Source organism: Heloderma suspectum, chromosome 4 (assembly GCF_057233095.1).
Source record: "Heloderma suspectum isolate Gila_16-S chromosome 4, 16-S_ref, whole genome shotgun sequence".
NCBI lineage: Eukaryota > Metazoa > Chordata > Lepidosauria > Squamata > Helodermatidae > Heloderma > Heloderma suspectum.
The window spans coordinates 123,061,691-123,084,432 of NC_139461.1; the positions used below are offsets into that span (position 1 = coordinate 123,061,691).

Sequence of the window (22,742 nt, forward strand, 5' to 3'; positions counted from 1 at the left end):
GTAAGCAGCCCACAAGCCGGGTGGCTCTGTGGAATCCTCATGGAGCGGAGTCACTCTGGAGGATTCGGGGGGGAGGAACAGATCGCCTCCCCCTGGGCGGATTCCCCACCCTATTCAAGAGTATGTGTGTGTGGCTCTGATTCAGATTGGAACCAGTATGCACCTGTTTGCTTCCCAAAATTCTGCCACCACAGGGATTAAAAGAAGAAAAAAACTATTGATTCCAATGGAGACTTCTTTTTCTTTTGTTTTGTTTTTGAATCCCCCCCCCAGGAAACAAACAGGTGTGGGGATGAGGTTTAATCCTCCCCTTCTTGTGCATGCTGGTCCTAATCCAAAATGAGGCCACACATGCATTTACTCTTGATTAAAAAAAAAAAAACAGGCTCAGCCACACCTATGCAATGTGTAGTTTGACTCTTACACTCTTCCTTCTGTCCCAATGCCTATTCCCAGTCCTCTTTCCTAGCCATACTGCCTGCTTCCCTTGGTCTGATCTTTCTTAGGTCTGCTTAGGCCCTTCTACCTTCCCTACACATCTCTGGAACTTGAGCAAATCAACCAATGGCAAGCAGAAACTCCTATAATGAGAGCTATTTATCTAGTAATGACAGTCCATCCATGGTATCTGTGACAGCCAGACAACTGAGCCAACCACTATCAAATGTTCCCTTGCCATCAAGCTACACACACACACACACACACACACACACACACACACTCTAAGGGGGAAACTGGAGGCTAAAATTTCAAGGTCCTTTGTATTGGATACCTAGGCACACTTACTTTAAACAGCCTCAGCTTGGCCCTGATGTTGTAGGTAAGGTTCCTTCAGGAAATTTCCACATTCACTGAGATTTACTTAAATTTTACAAATGAGGACTAAAGCTAAATGACATAAGCTAAATGTATTTATTGAAGAAAGATAAAGAAAGTTGAACACACATGCAAACCTTCAGCCAAGCAAAGCAAAGATCAGGCATATTCACACATCCTGCAGCTGTATGCCTACTGCTCAAACCTGTACTTTACCAGCAAGGGGTAAAGGGACTTTCTCCTTGTCCAAGCATGACTGGGGAGTCACCTAATAGGCTCAGAGTAACATCTCAGGTATAGGGTGAAAGAAGAAACACCCAGATCCAAGAAATGTTTTAAATAAATAATAATCTCTTCTGTGTACTAAGGGCTGATCTACACTGAGCCCGCCATCGCAATGAATTCGGTGTCCCATCGGGTTAAATGCTCTCGCATTAAAACGTGATTATTCACACTCACTCATTTTTCCTATTGCAGTGCTTCATCAAATGCGCAAGCTCGGTTCACACGCAAGCGCTGTACTGTTTTCCTGTGCACGCTTGTCTGATCTCGGATGCTAAGCCGGGTTGGCCCCGGTCAGTAGTTGGATGGGCTGCGCCCGTGATCGCCTGGGAATCAGGCTTCCTGCATTGAGCAGGGGGGTGTTGTATCCCTTCAAATGAGATTAAGTTTTACCCCCTCCTATCCCCCACTCCGGATGTGTGTGTTTTTAAATTAAGGTGTTATCCTCACAGAATCGGGGCTTCTCCGCAATTTTTTTTTCTAATTGAGGCATGATCTTTGAAGCTTCGAAGTTGTGAAGCTTCACAACTTCAAAGCTTTGAAGATCATGCCTCAATTAGAAAAAAAAAACATTGCGGAGAAGCCCCAATTCTGCGAGGATAATGCCTTAATTGAAAACAACAACAACATCCAGAGCGGGGGATAGGAGGGGGTAAAACTTAATCTCATTTGAAGGGATTCAACACCCCCCTGCTCATTGCAGGAAGCCTGATTCCCAGGCAGTCTCCCATCCAAACACTGACTGGGACCAACCCCGCTTAGCTTCCGAGATCAGACAAGTGCGTGCACATCCAGCCCTTTGCTTGTTGCTGAGGAAACAGGGGCTGCTGAGAAAGCTATGCGATCGGTAGCTGGAAGAAGACATGGGGCCGTCGAGAGCTGTGACTGGACAGAGGGAAATACAAACACCACCACATATGCACAGGTGGGGTAGGTGACTATGACCGGATATGGTAGTGAAGGTGGAAAATCAGAGCACATTTTAAGGGGAAATACCGGGATATTAGGGTATTGAAAGTGGGAGCACGGAAGTGGGAAATTCCGGTTCCAATTCGAGGTGGCTACTGCGCAGTGTGAAAGGCGGGCGGTGAAACCTCATTGGAAGCGAAAAAAGGTGGCAAGTGTAGATCCAGCCTAAGTTAAATACCCTCCCAAATTGGTAAACTCCTTTCTAATACATATTCTAAAATCTTTACATCTATTGGTTCACACAATCTTTTAGGTCATCCTGTTCCCAGAAAGTCCAACCTTTTCCCCAAAAGTTCCTTCCTATACCTGATGTATATTGTTTATTCCTTTCTGAGCTTTAGGTCTCTTCCTATGTGGTCAACAGCTCCTTTTGCTTCCCTTTATTTCCTTGAGGGGAATCTCAAACCACAACATGTTATTTTCTATGACCCCTTACCTATTACCTAGTTCCCTTATAAGGATACAGACAGTTGGAAGGTTATCAAGACACCTGGTATCAGTTTATAGGAGCTAGCAAGCTTCTTATACTGTAGATTTTGCTCCCGTACTTGCCCTGTTACCCCATTAGCATTACCCCCTTCCATAAGCACCATCTAAATTCCCCATATGCCATATTGTACCCAAATGTAAATTACAAGGCCCAAGAAAATCCTTACAACACACACACCACAATATCTTAGTGCAGGACTAGGCATCATGCAGGCCATGCCACTCCCCAGTGCGCCACACCAGCCCTATCTTACACCCCTATTTTATAGAGAAGGAGGAAAAGTCATGATTTGCTGCCAAAATTCTGTGGTAAACTGCTATGGAGGCTAAAAGGGACAAAATCAGCTTGCCCCCCTTTAACCCTGTTTTGCAGTGCGGGGTGGGGAGTGTGGCCTGCAGCAGGCCTGGGGGTGGGAATTGGCCCCCGGACTGCCTGAAGTTGCCCACCTCTGACTTAGCGCGTTATAGACGTTTACTTCCTGCTCAAGATTTAGAGATGAGTAGGCTACTAATGTAAAACAGCCAGGTAACATTAAAAACACACAACAGTACTTAATTTGCTTACATCATCATTTAGACCCTTTTGTTGCTGCCACTGCCAGTAGAAGGTTCGGCTGCCATTTGCAAGGCTTCCCTATTCAATCTGCTTAAGAGTTTAGGTTTTATTTCTAGAAGAGTAACTGCTGCAGCAAAACCCACAGAGAGTCTCTTGTGGCACTGTAAAATTAGTCTTTAAGGCACCACCACACATTGTAAACTTCTTTACGCCTTATATTTCCATACTGGGAATTTTTCCACAGTGGTGCATATTATACTTTCCTCCCTTTTCATTGTAAATAGATGTTGCCTTTTTCAGAATGGCCTGAACAAAATCTGGTTCTTCAAACTAAAGTTCAGCAAGTAGCAGCCATTGAACAAAACCTGGGCCCAAACAGTCCCAACTAGCTCCCAACTAGAGTTGGCAACAGGCCCTGCTGTGTCTTGGCCTTCTCAAAAATGGACAATCAGAAATGAATGCACATCCAGAAAACATTATGGGATGCTCCTTTGCCATTTTTTTTTTTAACCTGACACCAAGAAAACTAGAATGTGAAGGATAAAGGCTGGGCCATCAGAACTCTTCTTTCTGAGAAGTCGTTTTCCCTGTGGATGAATCTTTATTTGTGATGAAGCATTCAACTATGTGAGTCCTCATCTGTAGTCTGAGGTAGTACAGCCCAGACACAGAGCATCTCTACACCAGCCTAAACTCCCGCAATTAAAATGAGGCTTTATGCTTCTGTTTTAAATGCAGGATCACGACTGACTCCCTTTGCACATGCTTCCTTCCCCCCTCCTTCCCCCCCCTCTCTGAGTCTTCAATATGTGTCATTATACAGCACTAGATGGCATTGTGGTCTAGCTCCCCTTCTTGCAGCTTTTCCTTTTTCATGGTGGGAACTCAAGCGGAATTTAAGTGGGGTAATTTGATAGCTCATTTTCTCCAATCTTTAAAAAAAAATGGAATAAAGGTCATTTAGCGTGAGAGATGCCCTGGAGGTTGATGTCATCATCTAAAGGACCTGCAAACTTCTGTGAGTAACTACGGATGTACGAATCCCTTACCTCATTTTGCGTGGGGTCATTCACAGTGGGGGGGCTCTGTTCCTCCCCCCAAAATTCTCCCCAGCCAGCTCCGCTCTGCGGCCACTGGCTGGGGCTGCCTGCAGCCAGACATCCAGCTTCTGGGCTGTGCAGGGATGCAAATGGTGGCCGCCGTAGCCGCTGCCATTTGTGTCCGTGTATTTAGCCATGATAGGCTATGTATATATTTACGTAGCCTATCACGGCAAAAGACAAGTGCGCAAATGGCGGCTGCTACACCATTTGCACGCTTGTGTTTTGCTATGATAGGCTACATAAATATATACATAGCCTATCGCGGCAAAAGACAGGGATGAAAATGGTGGCGGCTATGGCGGCCACCATTTGCATACCTGCCTATTGCCGTGGTAGGCTACTTATATCTTTACGTAGCCTATCACGGCCTCCACAGGGATGCAAATGGCATCCCTGTGTTAGCCATGATAGGCTACGTAAATATATATGTAGCCTATCATGGCCATTCAATGGAATGCGAATGGCGGTCGCAGACGCGGCCACCATTCGCGGAGAACCGGACGGCCGACACAAGGTAGGCTCCATTCCGGGTCCATTTCGTGGGGTGGCAGGGGGGGTTGCTTCGTTCTGCTACAGATTCCAGGGGGGCAAATTCACTGGAATTCAGCCTCCTTGGGATCCGTGGCAGAATTCTCTGACATCCCTATGAGTAACCAGTCTCAATAGCAGAATAAAAACTCCATGTGAAGAAGCCCACAGAGCCCAAGAACACATTATGTTAAATGTTTAGCTTGCAGTGATGTCAAGGTTTGTTTATTTTTTAAATGAATATTAAGTATGTGGGGAGTCATTGGGACTGAAATAAAAGGGGAGGGAAAGATAAGCCTTCCTTTCACCACTGCAATCCCAACAAAAATTGCCCTCTCAGACTGCATATGACAATTGGGGGGGGGGGGATCCATTGGCACCAAAGGATGCCTTTTTTTTCCTATTGCTATTTTTTGTTGTTGGGATCACAGCAGGGGAGGAAAGACTTCAATCTCCTCTCCCCACACACTGCAGTCCTGATATAAAACAGTAAATATATAAATATTTACGTAGGCTAAAACGGTGAATCAAAAAGGGACACAAATAGTGCCCACTACGCTATTTGCGTTCCCCTTTATTTTCGCCATCATAGTCTACGTAAATATTTACGTAGACTAAGACAGCCAAAAATAAGGAACGCAAATGGCGGCAGCCGTAGCCGCCGCCATTTGCAGTACGCAGTGTTTGTTTGTTTGTTTTTACCCAGAGCCCTCTGCGGCCGGAAATCCGGCTGCGGACGGCTCTGGCCTGGGCCTGGTCGGCTGCTCCACAGAGCTGCCACAGAGCACAGCTGGCCGTGGAGGATTCCAGGGGGGAGGAACGGATCGCCTCCCCCCCTGTCAAGGATTCCAGGGGGAAGGATGGAACACCTCTCCCCAACACCATCAACATAATCCGCGGAAAGGTAAGTGACTTTCGTACATCCCTAACCCTTAATGTACCATGTAGTTGATTCCACAGATTTAGTGAGAACTAGGCTTTAAATGGGTTAAGTTTTGGCATACAAGAAAATGGCACAGTGGTTACAAAGCCTGTTGGGTGGCCTTGAATGTCACCATCTCTCAGTCTAAAGTCCTTCACAGGAAGGCCAGTGGCATAAAGTGATATCATGGGATTTTTGTAATCTGCCCTGAGGCCACAGAATGGGATGATGGGAACATCTAAATAAGTGAGTGATTTTGAAGGAATATTGCTGTTCTCTAAAAATGTAAATACTGTTTAGTTTTTGCCACACTCTTTAATCCTCCTGAATTGACAAGGAAATGCATTTCATGGAAAGCAGGAGAACCATTCAGCAGAATATAGTGAAACAGCCCACTATCTTCCCTCAGTGATGAGTTGCTGGGCATGCAAGTATGCTGTGGAATTCTACAGCAGGAAGTAGAATGTGGTTGGTTCTCATAGTCAGCTGACTCCCAGGCTCATAAGGATGAGACCAGAGGTTCCTGCCAGTTGGCCTAAACAGGCTGCAGTTCCATCCTTGGACCAGTTGTTCCTGTTATTTTGAAACCAACATTTGGTTTCCAAGGTCCCTGTGGCCCTCCTGTGGCAATATTGACAATGCTTGCCTCTGCTTTTGGAAACAGATTTTATGTCTTTAAGCACTGTTTTGTATGCTGTGTTTTAAAGTCGCCAGAGATTAGAATAAACTGTGCAGAACTAATTAAAAACATTACCATGGTGATTGCTATAGTAACATTTAAACTGACATAATTGCTAACAAATCCTCACCATTGATCTCAGCGGGGCTCGTTATACCATGGTACCCCTCAAGAATCTAAACAGCACCTTGAATACTCAACACCTTTAAAATATATATCAGGAAAATATATATCAGGAATGTATTGCAGCCATGTCCCTACAAAGGTGATGTTGAACTTGCTCACTGTTAAAGCCCTGTTGTGCTTGTGCTGGCCAGGGTGGAAGGAGAAAGGACTAGATGGAAAGTAAGTACATCCAACTCTAGGGCTAGCATATTTTCCCTCCCTTGTCTGGGGAATTTCTCAAATCCTTTTGTAAAGTCATCTATGCTGGTGGTCATTAGGAATGTATGGATTTTGTAAAATCCATTATGTCTGTGTTTCACAGATTGACAGGTGCCTTTTGTTCCATTGTCTGCTCATTGACAGTGTCAAGGTTCCTCTTATGACCTGGACCCCCTGAGCAACTCATTAAGGATCTCTTGCCTCCTTAAGAGTCCCACCTTCCTTCTTTTACCTTCCCTTTTCCAATAATATGTCATCTAGGCTGCACATGTGGGATGTTTGACATTCTAGACACAGGGTTTAACCACAACAGTTTACTGGTAAATTAAAGCAAGAAAATCCCAACTGTAGCTATTTATACAATACAGCTGACTAATACAAAAGGCATTAAGAGAAAATAAAAGTTGCAAAATGCAATTCTTTTACCTAGCTGTACTTAAATTCCTCTAGGTTGCTTCTTCCTGCTGCCTCTACGGGCCCTGATCTCCTGACTACGCTTTTACTGCTCTCTTGCTCTCTTTAAATACCTTCCTCCCTAAAAAACAAAAATACTGTTTCAAACCTGAAGAAATTAAGCTTAACTGGGGAAATGAAACTGGAACTTGACCAGGGAACTGAAACTACTCCTCTCTGGGATATCCCCCCCAACCCAGGTCTCTAAGCCTGACCTTTTCCCCATTTGCCTCTGTAGGCTTCAAACCTTTACAGATGGAATTGGATTTTTCCCCCGATTTCCTGAATTTGCGCAAATCCACACTTCCAAAAATGCAATTCCCCCCCCAAAAATGTGCAAATCCCCCCAAAATGCAAATTTCCATGCTTTAGTCTATGGGGGAAATGTACATTTTCATCTGGGTTTTTAAACCCGTATGTATTTTTCTACAAGCAAATTTGTGTAAAGTTCTGGAAAGTAAAAAAAAAAAAAGGTCCATATTTCCACAGAATCTGTGCAACTTGGGAAAAATTTGTCTGTTGCAGAATCCATGAGTTGGATTCATAGAAATCTAAACCCATTTGATTCCATTGTGGATTTCTCTGATATCCCTAGTTGTCATCCCTACCCATTGTTGCAGCAAATATCATGTATTGTGTGAAAAAAGTACTTTATTATCTTTCTTCAGTCTCATGCCATTCAATTTCATTGGATCATAGAAGCATAGAAGCGTAGAAGCATAAAATAGTAGGGTTGGAAGGGGCCTACAAGGCCATTGAGTCCAACCCCCCCCTGCTCAATGCAGGAATCCAAGTCAGAGCATCCCTGACAGATGGCTGTCCAGCCTTGTCTTGAACGCCTCCAGTGTGGGAGAGCCCACCACCTCCCTAGGTCATTGGTTCTGTTGTCGTATTGCTCTAACAGTCAGGTAGTTTTTTCCTGATGTTCAGACGGAATCTGGCTTCCTTGAGCCCATTATTCCATGTCCTGCACTCTGGGATGATCGAGAAGAGATCCTGGCCTTCCTCTCTGGGACAACCTTTCAATGACTCTTAGTTCTAAAATTATGAAATAGGGGAAAAAAACTTCTCTAGCCACCTTCTCTAACCATGCATATTGTTATAACCATATCACATTCACCCCATGTCACCTCTCTCTTGCACTCATCTGAATGCAGAAACCCTTCAACTCCCACAAGGAAGAGTAAAGCAGGGAGTAGCTCTAGTTAGCTATGGGAACTAGAGATGGAGTAAGAATATAAATGGGATGAGGGTTTTATAGGGCTGAATACAGGTATGCCACTACCACCACCCCGTAAGTGTTGAGATGAAAGAAGCATTGTCATCCATTGTGTGCTCAGTCATTTCATTGTCTTCTTTGGTAAACAGTTTCTGAAGGGCTGGATAATACTTAGAAAACCTGAATAGTGGGACAAAACCCCATTCCTGCTAATTTGAGTGTCTTCACTGGGAATCAACACATGATGTATGTGTTTGCAAATTGCAGTGGCCCTCATATATGTAGAGGCACTAGGTCATATGAATGGCACGTCCACCAGAACATGGACCAACATTAGCCCACGCCTCATATAATCTCAAGGCCACCAGCAAACATGAACTGGCTCCTTATTGTTATCTCTACAGTGACAAAGAATGGGTGCAGAGATCTATGAAATGGAATGCAGATACATATCACCCACATGCATGCTGACTGGGGAATGCTGGGAGTTGTAGGACATTTTACTATCTAAAAATGCATTGGATTGCACCTTAAACTAGATGAATTTAAGTCTCACTGAGATCAGTAGGAAAAGTTAGTCATGACTTAAGTACCATTAATTTCAGTGGGAATGAAGTGCAATTAATTTAGTTTGGAGCCAGCCCAAGGAGTATTCATTCTTCTTCTTGTAAGTCTTTTCCTCCATCTTCTTCACATCTAAATAAGGCTGAGTGAAATAGTCACAATTTGCTTTTCACCTTGAAATATGAAGCTCTGTTCTCCAGTTACAATAAAAATCACATAAAATCAGTTTATGAGAAGTTTTGTGCCTCTCCACCCCTAAATGTCTTTTCTGCTGCTGTGGTCATAGCTGACATTCTCAGATAAAATCGCATGTATCTACATACCCAATCAGATACACTGCTATCCAAGACAGTGTTTGCCTCTTGTGCAGATTCTCTAGAGAGCTTTTTGAACCACTCAAATGGGTGAGATGTTAAAGAAAGGTAGCTAAAAATCAACAAAGGTGGAAGTATTTTTTAATCTGAGTAATGTTGGCTCAGCCCTGCCAACATCCAAAACATTTCTAGTTTTGAAGCCTACTACAGGAGGCAACAGCCCATATTCTGGAAAAAAAAATAACCACCTCACAGTTCAAGCTGGATAAGAAAACACAATCAGCCTATGTTACACTGTATGGCTTGTGTTACACTGTCCAGTACGGAAACATGACTAAAATTAACCCTCTTCTGTGATCTCTGAGCTTGCTGTCTTTTGCTTTAGCTCTGTGTCTATATCCACGTTTGTGTTTGTTACTGTCACAACCTGAGTTCTGTTAGATTACACTTAACAGGATGCACAGGTTTCTATGTCTCAAATAAACTGGGAAATCCAGTTCTCACATAAACTTATTAAAAGTGTTATTTACCACTCTATAATACACTATGCTTTGATTTGTCAATAGGAAAGCTAACCTAGTACAGTCCTGATGCTAGATAATCAATATGCATATTTATTTTTAAATAGCCCCATAAGGTTGTGGATTCCCTGAGAACACTATCCATTAGACTACACAATCTTCTTTAATAACAAAAGGATTTACAGGTTTAAGCTAACAGCAGAAGCATTCCCTGGTTGAAACAACAACTTGCTGAAGAGAATGGTAGCAGAAAGATGGTTATTGAGAGCTTATTAAATATCAAACCTCTAATAATTTAACCCTATGTTTGCTGCACCATTATTACATTAGGCAAAATTGTGTGGGTGGGGGGACAGGGTTTAAGTTGAAAATGAAATAAAGAATTACAATCACTATATGCATGTATTACAATAAGTATATGCATGTTACTTTCCAAGACAATATTTGACCCAACATTATTAGCCAAATGCTCCTGCTCTAATTTAATTATGTTTAAAATTGTACTAGGTATCAAAAGCTTGTCAAATCTAATACTATTTTTGATGGGCAATTCAGACATTACTTTAAAGACATAGGTAGAAGCTACATTTTTCTTTAATTTTACTCTAGAGTAGGAGCAGGAAGTCTGATCCAGATTGGTACCCTACTGTGGGAGGTAGAGGGTTTAACACACACACACACACACACACACACACACACTGTGGGCCTAACCCAGATTGGGGGCTTAGACCTGCAATTTGTATGGAAAAATAGTGATCCATAAAACAAATGGGATATATATTTTCCCACAGAATTTGCAAGTGTAAGACCCACATTCCAGATTGGGTATATAGTGTGTGTTTGGGGCATGGTGTACTCTAACTCCAAGTTAGAGTCCCAATCTGCATTGGGCTCCCTGCTTCTACTCTAAAGTAAAACTGAAAGAATGACATAGCTGCCAGTTATGTGTCTAAAGTAAAGTCTGTTTTGGCCCTATGTAATTGCATTAAAGAGTGTTACCTATTTGTCATGTACAATAACGCTGATTGTATGTAGATCAGGGGTTGGATCCAGACTTAGTCATGTTTAGAGTAGACAATGAAATCAATGGTACAAGTTAGTTATGACACACCTAAGACCATTGAAATCTACTGTAAACATAACTAAGTTTGGATTGAACCCCAATGGCAGTAAATCAGTTGGTAGTACTCTGATGTATGCTGGGATCCTTTGGATGTTTATCAAAAGTCTCTCAGTGCGAAGATCATTAACTGCAGATGAGCTTCTCTGAAAGATAGCTGGCCCACAAAGACTATTCATCTGCAAGGTGAGCTGCAGCCAGGAAAATGTTGAATGTATCTAGGTTCAGATTGCATTTTCATTCACACTGGGTAAAACACATTGGATTTGCATATGACCCAGAATCCCTGGCAATTCATCAGGTTTCTGAGGCAGATGTTCTTTAGCATATACATCAATATAGGAATGTTCTCTGATGGTAGAAAAGTTTGAAAACCACTCTGGTAAAACATTAAGTTGTACATATATGCAGATTTTTGTTTTAAAAGTTTCTTAAAATTCACCTATACTTTTATCTAATTCACAGATCATTTGAAAGCAGAATACTACATTTGTGGAGGATTCTTCTGGCTAAAGCAACAGACATATTGAGCATAGTCACCTTTTCGCAGAAGGCACAAATGATGAGAACTTGCTACTGCTTGTCATTTCTAATCTGGACTTGTATGTTTCACAAGGTTCCCACTTCACCATCACCAAAAAGGACTAATATGTATTTGCAAGCTGAAAGGATACTGGGGCTGTCTAAAGATCATGGGAAGGCATTGCATCGAACCAAGCGGGGATGGATGTGGAATCAGTTTTTTTTACTGGAGGAGTACACTGGTCCGGATACTCAGTATGTTGGCAAGGTAAGTACTGTGATCAAAAAACTATTTGATGAGATGACAGGATTCTTGAATAAATATGATACATGTTAATTTTCTCAGCAGCAGCACTGAAGCAGGTCAGATTGAATGTAGCTTTCTGCTGGGGACAAATAAGATTTTACCACTAACAGATTGCAGGGATGGGCAGAAAGGAGATAGCCTGATGTTCTGGGTTTGACCTCCCAGCATTCCTCACCATTGGCCATGCTGGCAGGGTCTTCTGGGAGTTGAAGTCCAAAACATATGGGGTTTTGGACTTCCCTTTGCCCATCCCTAGTTTATGGAAAACGGTAACCCCTGCTTTAGTGGAGGGAGAATGGTTCTCAGATACCAGGCTACATATTTGTAGGAGAACATTATTTCTTTAGCCATTTTAATTTATTGATTTATTTACTGTATTTTTAAACGACCCAATAACCAAAGTTATCTGGGCAGTGTACAATACAAATGTATTCCTTTGTGCTTAACAGAGTTAAAAAAAAATGGCAAGGCATTGAAAGTTGCCAGTAAAGTCAATTGGATAGTTTACCTCTAGGAACCAGCATTTATCCACATGAAAAGTGTGTATATAAGGAGCATGTGACAAGAGGATAGGCTCAAATATTCCCAAAATGTCATGGGGCAAGAGCTAATCTAATCTGTATCCAAATCAAGAGACAGAAATGTAAGATACTAATAAAGTTGCCACATAACCATTTTTCCTAAGTCTCAAGGTGGTTAAAAATTAAAATACAACCTTGTAACAGTCTTATAAAGTAGGCCAGGATGAGGGGCTGAAGTGACCTAGTGAGTTTGTGGCTGAAGGAAGATTTTTATTTATTTAGGAAATTGATAGCCCACCTTCCTCCTAAAGTAAGTGGTCACAGTGGTTTACAAAATTTAAATCCTTCCAAAAATACAATGAGGTTTTTTTGTTAATCAGGTATTACCTGACTGATTGATTGATGAAAAAAATATTTTTCTGGGGTTTTTATGGAATATAGCTTAAATTAGGTATATGATATGTTATTTTACTAAAACATTTTTTGCTAGAAGCAATGTTTTACAATTTTTTAGAAGAATTAGATGTATACTGTTAAAAACTAATTAGTTCCTTCTCTTGTAAAACTCTCCTTTTTTGTTTTGCTTGCTTGTTTTTGCAATAAAAATGAATAAAACATTAAAAATTTAAATCAATTATACAAATATAATAACCCTTCTAAAATACATTAAACTTCAGCTAAACTCCAATAAAACAGTTGCAATAGGGCTAGAATCACAGTGTTAATAGGATTTTGCTTGGCACTAAAAGATAGAAATGATAGTGTCAGGAGAATTTGCCTGGTGGGGAGGGATTCTTCAGGTACCTTGGACCCAAACTATTTAGGGCTTTATAAGTTAACATGAGCACATTATATTGTACTCAGAAACAATCTAGAAGATCTTAAGAACTGGTGAAATATGATCATCAGGAATGCCAGAGGGATTTGTTTGCTCTGTAGTTTGGATCAAGTTGAACATTCAAATGTTTTTTCAATCTCAAGTTCTTCCTGTCCCATATATGGAGAAATTTGCAAATTTCTCCTAATCCTGGAGGTCTCCCCATTTCTCTCCCACAAATGGTTGCATGCTCCTCTCACCTCTGCAGTGAGCCATAGTATTTACATCTGCTAGAGTTATTGATCATTGCTCCCAGAATATTCACAGATGGATCTTTCTACATTTCATGCAGGGAGGCAGAGCAAACCTCACCTCCAAGAATCTGCAAAGCACAGGTCCCCCCTCTGCGCCCACCCAGGGCTTTCATGATGACAGACAGTTAGTGAGGGGAGGACATACAGAAACTCTGCCAGCTGTTCTATGTTTGGCTGGTGTGATCACTGTGAATGAGTGGTCAGGACTTGGATAAAAGAATGCCAATGTTTGTGAATGCTGTGGGTGATCCCCTGAACAGGCAATTTACCAGCAGGGGTGGATTCCCAGACAAGTGGTCAGCATGGGTTGTGCAGAGCATGAGAGAGAAAGTGACAGCTGTTTGAATGGAGGCAAAGAGAAATAGAGTGTACAGATAGCCTCTAGCTGAAGTTAGCTGAAACTGGGGGTGCAGCCAGGGTAGGAGAGGATGTACAATTGCTCAATTTGGGGATCTTCTAAAGGAACACCTGGTTATTCTTAATGTGTTCCGCTTACATTTTTGTAAATAAAGCAAAGATTGCACAGAATACCATATGACTCCACTGCTGTCTTGTTGAAAAGGAAACTAAAACCTGTAGCGCTGCCACTGAGGTTTCTCAATGATTGGTGAAGTGGGGAGTGCATAACTAGGAATGGATGAATTTATCAGTTTTACTTTCATATTCAGTTTCTATATCAAATTTATTTCTGTCCTGTTCATGAAGATAATTGTGAATTTTGGTAAGCCCTTATTAAAAAACAAACTGAGCGAAATTTTCACCCATTTGTACTAGCTGAATCCAGTAGGTGCAGCTGTTCCTAGCACAGAGAGGACCGTGATGTACCCGCCTGCCATATAGCTGTTAAAGACAGGGATGTACGAATCCCTTACCTGGCTCCGTGCTGGGGCATCCGCGGTGGGGGGGAGGCGCTCTGTCCCTCCCCCCAGAATCCTCCCCGGCTGGCTCCACGGAGCCGCCGGCCGGTGCCGGCCACAGTGCCGGAGTTCCGGCAGCCGCTACGCCATTTGCACCCCTGCTCTTTGCTGTGATAGGCTACATAAATACTTACGTAGCCTGTCACAGCTGCAAGAACGCAAATGGTGGCCGCAGCAGCCAGGCCGCGGCTGGCCAGGAGACCAGCCGGAGCTGCCGCCGCTGCCGCATCTATCCACCCCAGGTAAGTTCTGTCCTGGGGGGATTCTGCGGGGGGGCGGGAGGCCGTTCCACCACAGATTCCGGGGGCTGGATTCTTTAGAATCCTCACTGGAATCCATAGCGGAATTCTCTGACATCCCTAGTTAAAGATGAAGAAGCTTGCTTGAAACAAAAGAGGTGGAAACCCCTAAACCACCACCGTGAACCATGAAGAAGAGGGATGAAACCCCAGAGTTAAGCAATCAAAACCCTATCAGTTTCACTTTCTTCCACATTTGACTTTTTTTTAAAAAATCTCAACTTCTTTCTATTCCATTTCTGAAGAAATCTGCAAATGAAACAAGTTTTTTTGTAAGTTCTTATCAAAAAATGAAGCAAACAAAATCCTCATCCATACCTATGCATAACAGCATTTATACTGTGAGCCAAGCTAAATGTTTTTCTAAACACACAGCTGCTGAACATGGCAACCTGTGTGTCTTGCTCCGCCCATGCTCTATGTAATGTCTAGCAGAATTTATTAATGCCATGATGCCATGACACTCCATCCTTCCCCACCAACAGTAGCCAAGAATAGGGGCTAAGGGGCAGGTCATAGAACTGAAAGACTAGTGCTGCTTGTTCTCAGCAATACAATGTTTTATCAGTATACCTATCTCTGTGAGTGTTAGGGATGGATAAATCTTTTTATTTCTGGTCTGTGTTGCTCTCAGATGTATTTACCCATTCTATCCCATTTCCACATTTTAAAAATTCTGCAGAAAAACAATCAAAATTTAATTAGATACATATTTTAACATTTTTTCTCTGAAAATACACATTTCTAAATGCATTCACTTTCAAATACATTTGCTTAAACAAAGTTTGATACATATTTTGACCCAAGAACTTCATCAGAACATTTGGGAAGTGTGAAAGCCAGTGGATAACTAAGGTATGATCTAAAGATTCATTCAGAAAGTATTCCTCAGGCATCACTTGTGTGTGTGTTTTGAACTACAACTCCCATCATTCATTGCCCATGTTGGCTGAGGTTGATGTGAGCTAAAGTCCAAAACAGAAGCAGATGAGATTAAGAATAAGGAAAGAATACACAGAAGAACTATACAGGGAAGATCTGAATGTCCCTGATAGCCATGATAGTGCAGTCACTGAACTTGAGCCGGACATCCTCGAGAGTGAAGTCAAGTGGGCCTTAGGAAGCATTAGTAACAACAAAGCTAGCGGAGATGACAGTATTCCAGCTGAGCTATTTAAAATCCTAAAAGATGATGCTGTTAAAGTGCTGCATTCAATATGCCAACAAATTTGGAACACTCAACAATGGCCACAAGACTGGAAAAGGTCAGTTTACATTCCAATTCCAAAGAAGGGCAATGCCAAAGAGTGTTCAAACTACCGCACAATTGCGCTCATTTCACATGCCAGCAAGGTGATGCTCAAAATCCTACAAGCTAGGCTTCAGCAGTATGCGAACCGAGAACTACTGGAAGTACAAGCTGGGTTTCGAAGAGGCAGAGGAACTAGAGATCAAATCACCAACTTTCGCTGGATCATGGAGAAAGCAAGAGAATTCCAGAAAAATGTCTATTTCTGTTTCATTTACTACGCTAAAGCCTTTGATTGTGTGGATCACAACAAACTGTGGCAAATTCTTAAAGTGATGGGAGTACCAGACCACCTTACCTGTCTCCTGAGAAACCTGTACGAGGGTCAAGAAGCAACAGTAAGAACCAGACATGGAACAACCGAGTGGTTCAAAATTGGGAAAGGAGTATGACAAGGCTGCATATTGTCACCCTGCTTATTTAACTTATATGCAGAGTACATCATGAGAAATGCCGGGTTGGATGAATCACAGGTCGGAATTAAGATTGCTGGGAGAATTATCAACAACCTCAGATATGCAGACGATACCACCCTAATGGCAGAAAGCGAAGAGGATCTCAAGAGCCTCTTGTTGAGGGTGAAAGAGGAGAGTGCAAAAGCTGGTTTGAAACTCAACATTAAAAAAAACGAAGATCATGGCATCTGGCCCCATCACTTCCTGGCATATGGAAAGGGAAGAAATGGAAGCAGTGACAGATTTTAAAATTAAAAGACACTTGCTTTTACAAAAACAAGAAATTAAAAGACACTCGCTCTTTGGGAGGAAAGCTATGGCAAACCTAGACAGCATAGTAAGAAGCAGAGACATCACCTTGCCGACAAAGGTCCGTCTAATCTAAGCTATGGTTTTCCCAGTAGTAATGCATGGCTGTGAGAGCTGGACTGTAAGTAAGGCTGAGCGCCAAAGAATTGATGCTTACAAACTGTGGTGCTGGAGAAGACTCTTACGAGTGCACTGGACTGTAAAGAGGTCAAATCAGTCCATCCTAAAGGAAAACAACCCTGAGTGCTCATTGGAAGGACAGATACTGAAGGTGAAGCTCAAATATTTTGGCCACCTAATGCAAAGAGAAAACTCTCTGGACAAGACCCTGATGCTGGGAAAGACTGAAGGCAAAAGGAGAAGGGGATGGCAGAGGATGAGATGGCTAGATAGCATCACCGATGCCATGAATATGGACTTGAGCACACTCCGGGAGAGAGTGCAGGACAGGAAGGCCTGGCGTGCTATGGTCCATGGGGTCACGAAGAGTCGGACACGACTGAACGACTGAACAACAACACCACAGCATCTGGCAACAGACGGAAGAAAACTGAACTCTTACCAGATCTTACAAGCATATTGTTTGACCATCTAAGTGCACTGCCACACAGCTAAATAGAGGGTCAAATCGTGTTCTCAGCTATACTGTTTTAAACCCAAACTATGTATGACATTACTAGAACCATATCCTTAAACATGGGTCTGCCTTCCATTCATATGTAAACTAAGGGATTTTATATATGAATGGCACAAAGAGGCACAGAGGCCAAATGCTGATGAACATGCCTCTTGCCACCCATTCCTCCATATGCTTTTCTTCCAAATGGTTTCCAAAATCAGAAGTTGGTCAGGCTGGGAGAAAGGCACCTGGAAGAGTTATGGAGGGGAAAAACTAGTGCTGTACTGTTCTGAAAATTTCTCCCACATTTTTTTTTACCGTTCTCATTCAATTTCATAGAAAAGAAATTGCTTTCGGAAAGAAATTCTAAGGAGGAGAAATTTTGGAGAAATTCTCATGGGTTGGGTTTGGGGTTCTTGGGCTTACCTTACTTATGAGGTGGCTCAGGAGTGTGCATGAGTGTCCTGTCTGTTATTGTACAATAGTCTTTGCGGCAACCTGTACCCTCCTTGGCTTTCCACACTTCAGTTAAAGCTATAATTAGGGATGGCGGAGAATTTCTCCCCGAAACTTCGGGGGGCCGAGCGCCAACGTGTTCAGCCCCCCAAACAAGTTCCGGGGAGAAATCGTCCGCCCCCCGCCCCCCCCCCGGGACGGGACTTACCTTTGCCGAATATCCCTCCCCGTGGCGGGTCCGGCCGGCGGTTCGGTGGGTGTTTGCCTGGGGCGGGAGCGGCAGCCGGTCTTTTGACCAGCTGCCGCCGCCGCCATTCCAATCAAAGAAAAAAAAACAAAAACGCCCCCGTGATAGGCTACATGATGATTAACGTAGCCTATCACGGCTAGATTTGCAAAGTCAGCCGTGATAGGCTACGTTAATTGTCACGTAGCCTATCACGGGTGACTTTAAAAAAAAAAAGCGCGTACGGATAATGGCGGCCCCCATAGGGAGCCGCCATTCCCATTCCTTATTTGGTCGCCGTAGTCTATGTAAACATTTACGTAGACTACAGCGACTAAATAAGGAATGCGAATGGCGGCTCCCTATGGGGGCCGCCATTAGCGTACGTGCTTTTTTTTTTTTTTAAAGTCACCCGTGATAGGCTACGTGATGATTAACGTAGCCTATCACGGCTGACTTTGCAGATCTAGCCGTGATAGGCTACGTTAATCGTCACGTAGCCTATCACGGGGGCGGGTGTTTTTTTTTTTTAAACAATGGAGTTCGCGGCCGGGCGAGGTGTGAAGCCTCCTCCCGGCCTGAATTTCGGCCGGGCGAGGCGGGAAGCCTCCCCCCCCGGCCTGAATTTCGGCCACGGCAAGGCGGGAAGCCTCCCTCCCCGGCCTGAACTTCGCGGGGGGAGCCGCAAAGCGCCTCCCCCCCACTGCGAACAAGCTTCGACGAAAGGGAAGTGCCTTTCGTCCACCCCTAGCTATCATGAGGAAGACATCATGAGGCAATTCCTTCCATCGAGCTTTTCAGTCCAGGAAGTGCAGGTGGCCTGGGAGGCTGCAGAGCTATATAAAGATGTGTAATAGAGAGAGAAAACACACACAGCACCTTTGGCCACCTCACGGTGATTAGGTAAGCTCAAAAATACCACCAAAAGAAATTCAAAATTCTGCCTCAGAAAGGTGGATCCCTCAACACAGTTGATGCTGTTGCCACCTACAGAAGCAGTGCAAAAAACCAAAAATTATTTGGAAAAAAGAAAGAACCTGTGCTACAAGCCCTGCCTATAGTGAGCCCTTATGTGTGAAACTGTTGGAGAATGTACTCTCCCCTAGGATACATTTGGTGAAATTGTTCCCCCAATTTCTCTGCCCACAAATAGCCTGGATAATTTTCAGAGGCCATTTGTGCACAACTCTAATATTATGGCATAAGCTTTTGTGGATTATAGTGACAGACTAATGCAGCTAGCCCACTGGAAATAACAACAAAAATGAAACGAACAATAGACGTGCATGTATAAAAAGTGCTTTGAGTGTTCAAACAGCTACATCTACCAGTAATCCATTACAAAAAATCCTGTAAATGTCAGCATTATCACCCTACTACAGATGGGGGATTCACATAGAGAGATAGCAGCTTCCCTGAGACCACCCAGTGAGTTGATGGTAGTGGCAAGACTAGAAGTGGAGTCTTCCTGAATTACAATTTTAGGACCAGCTCCAGGATTGAAGAAGCCCTTGCAAAGTTTCTTCTGATGTGGCCCTTCCTATGTTGGGGGGCCCTAGCAGGCTTACCTAGTGGTGGCACAGCTACCAGCAGCACTGTGATCAGTAGAGGGGTGCCTTGGAGCTGCCATTTCAATTTCCCATAATGCCCTGGAGTGATGCTACATCAGGGGCAGCATGGGACATTGCAATGGTAGTGCTAACCCATCTAATGCATGGATTGCAGGGCAGGGCTGACCTTGGTCAGCACAGAAGCTGAACACACTGCAGAGTGCAGGACCATTTCAGATACATCCGGGGGGGGGGGTATATTTTGTATTAATGCTGCAGCTGTCAACATTTTTATTCAACAACCTCAGGAAGCAAGCCTGTCTGACACAGCTTCCAACATGGTTAAATCTGAAAGCCTTATCACTTTAAAGAAATATGTTACCCAACTTCATCAGTGCAACTTGATTAGTATTGGAACCAGCCTACAGTGCTATTAAAGATGTTTTATACACAGGAGTAAGCCATCAAAATGATGCCTTACTGATAACAGCTATTTGATTCCTTTGACAGTTTACAAATGGATGTGGAGTTTTTCCGTTATAAATTAGCATTTGTGATGGATAAACACTGTAGAACACCGGGTGGTAAAGTGTCTTTAAAAGCCCCAATTTCCCCCAGGGAGGAAGCCTACAATCACATGACTGACTTAGCAAGTGAGGGAGAAATGAAATGTAAATGAGTTCATCAAAAGAATTTTTTTATCAATCTTCTGGAAAATTAAAATGCTGGCCCGCAGCTCAACAGAAGCCTTTAGGTAAAGAAAAATAGAACAAGGGATGACAGTGGCATCATGGGTAAGCAGAAGGTAGATCTCCAGATGTTTTGGACTTCAACCCCCAGATGCCCCAGCCAGTATGGCCAGTGGTCAGGAATTCTGGGAGTTGGAGTCCAAAAAAACATCTGGAGATCTACCTTCTGCCCACCCCTGCTCTAGATAATGGCATCCTTCCAACCATGTGGAAACCACTTATCCACAAGCATCTCCCATCTCCCATGCAGCTGGCAGAACATTTAAATGACCCAGCCACATGGGTGGGGACCAGCTGTGTTGGTCTTTGCCACAAATAAGCAATCATATAACCTTCATGTTTGTACTGTAGTCCTTATGCCTTTTCTTAAAAAAAAAAAAATCAGCATGGAAACTCCTTCTAGAAAAACAGATTTCCTGATATTCCCTGTTATTATTTCTGCTGCACTTTTAAGTAGAGCAAATACTTTAAATTGATCTCATCTGTCCACACAGAAAGGACCCTTGGGAGATGTGTTAGAGTTGAACTTTGAGGAGGAGCTACGATTTGATCACCATCCAAACCCAACCTTCAAACCACTGCACCATATCGGCATTCCAGAAACCAGAAGAAAAAGAGATTATTTTTGTTTGAAACAGATATTCTGGCCCTATGGAATTTATACAGGACAGTCCTTAGGATGGGCTAGTCAGGGATAAGAGGGGATACCTAAGTACCATATTTCAAAATGGAATAATCAAGGAGATGCTTTTTATCTATTTGTATCCACCTTACGTCCAATACACTGAGAAATTTCAGAATTAATTATTGGCATCTTTGCTGTCCTGGAGAGCTCCAGATCCCAAGTTTTGAGAGCATCCCTATGTGGACATAGAGCTTTTCTACACAAGGCATTTATTGTATGCTTGTGATTTCATGGTTGTTTATAGTTTCTTTAGAATATGTCAGGATCCTCTAGTTTCACTTCTGTTTTTTCAGAGCACTTCCATGTTTTTTTTAGAATGGAGAGAATGGAGTATTATTTCTGCAAGCACTGTTTCTACTGGTGTATTTGTTCTGTTCTACTATAGCACAGCTCCACCTAGAGGTTAGGTAAAAGCAGGAAAGGAAAAGCTGTTTATGTAGAGTTCAGATCTCAATTCTGTGACAAAACCAAAAGTAGATACAGTGATTAATGACCTTGTGCAGAAAAGCTCATAGCTGGCATGGCAAAAATTGCATTTTTCATTCATGGTAGGGGTTGGTGAACACCTCTGTGCACCATGAAGAAGATCTATATATAAAACTGTAAGAAGACATTGGAGTGAATGGGAAAGCTTCTGCACATGGGTGAATCTCTGACATCTGCAGCCATGCCTCTGGATTGGGGTGATTAACATGGTCCCCTCTATTGTATACTTGAAGCACTGCATTCTGTACCTGGCAGTGTGCTAACACTGTAAAAGTGAATCCAGAAAAGTAGTAGTGCTCAACCCATTGGTTTCCAGAAGAGTCCAACTGACTTGGAAGGTGACTGGAAACTAAGATGGATGCTTTAGCCTTTCCGACACAGATAAAAGACCATGGTGTTTAATGTGCCCTTGAAAGAGAGTTGTTTGGACATTTCATATTTAACTTTCTGAAAGGAAAGGCAAAGGTCTGTTAGCTTTAAATCAATGTCAAATAATATGATAGAAACACAAAGTAGCAACTCTCCTAAACCTCTTGCCCTCACACTCCACATTTCCTCTCAGAAACTATAATTTTACAAAATGGGCCAACACCAGAAACACGCAGCTTCAAGGCCTAGCTTGAAAGGATTGGACTCTACTTATTTGGACTGTGTGTCACCTCTACATTCATGGGCAGTGCTTGACATCACTGCCCTTTCCTTCAGATTTCATGAAACAGTTCAAGACTATTTTATTTCAGTATATTTCACCTTCAAAACAACAAACTATAGGCTGGTAGAAATGCTACTGCTTAATCTGGCAGAAAAAAAATGTAGCTCTTGTAAGGCCAGGTACTCTACTGCTGAAAAAGCCCAAGGGACAGAAAGAAACCTAATCTACCATCAGTTCCATTCTAAGTTGCATGTAGGGAACTTTCTCATGGTGTTTCCACTGCTTCTGATTTTCATTTAAACATACATCACATTTTATATCTGAACCTGTCTCCAGTTAGCTCAAGCTGGTATGCATGGGGTTACTCCCATTTTCTCCTCATAACAGTCCTGTAAGATAGGCTAGACTGAGTAGGTGACAGCAACATCACATTGTCTTTCAAAAAGGGAGAGGGACACCGATTTCCTCCAACACTAGGACTGTATCATACTTTTCTGACCCCTGGAAATTGAAAACTGGAAAGATGAGAAGCTGCACCAGAAACAAAATGTGCCATTATGTTGCATGAGTTCTTGCATATCTTTCCAGCACATTGATTACAATCCAGGATCATCTAATGAAACTGAGTGG

The 22,742-nt window shown here is 42.8% G+C and overlaps 1 protein-coding gene across 1 annotated transcript in view; it reads left to right on the forward strand.

Annotated features, from left to right (window-relative positions):
• Nucleotides 1–22,742, forward strand: part of LOC146347379 (cadherin-9-like) — a 203,916-nt gene that overhangs the window by 59,030 nt on the left and 122,144 nt on the right. Inside the window, exon 2 of the mRNA XM_084850555.1 lies at nucleotides 11,385–11,709. Coding sequence (XP_084706681.1) covers nucleotides 11,479–11,709 — 231 coding nt within the window. The 5' untranslated portion in view covers nucleotides 11,385–11,478. The remainder of the gene's footprint in view (nucleotides 1–11,384; nucleotides 11,710–22,742) is intronic.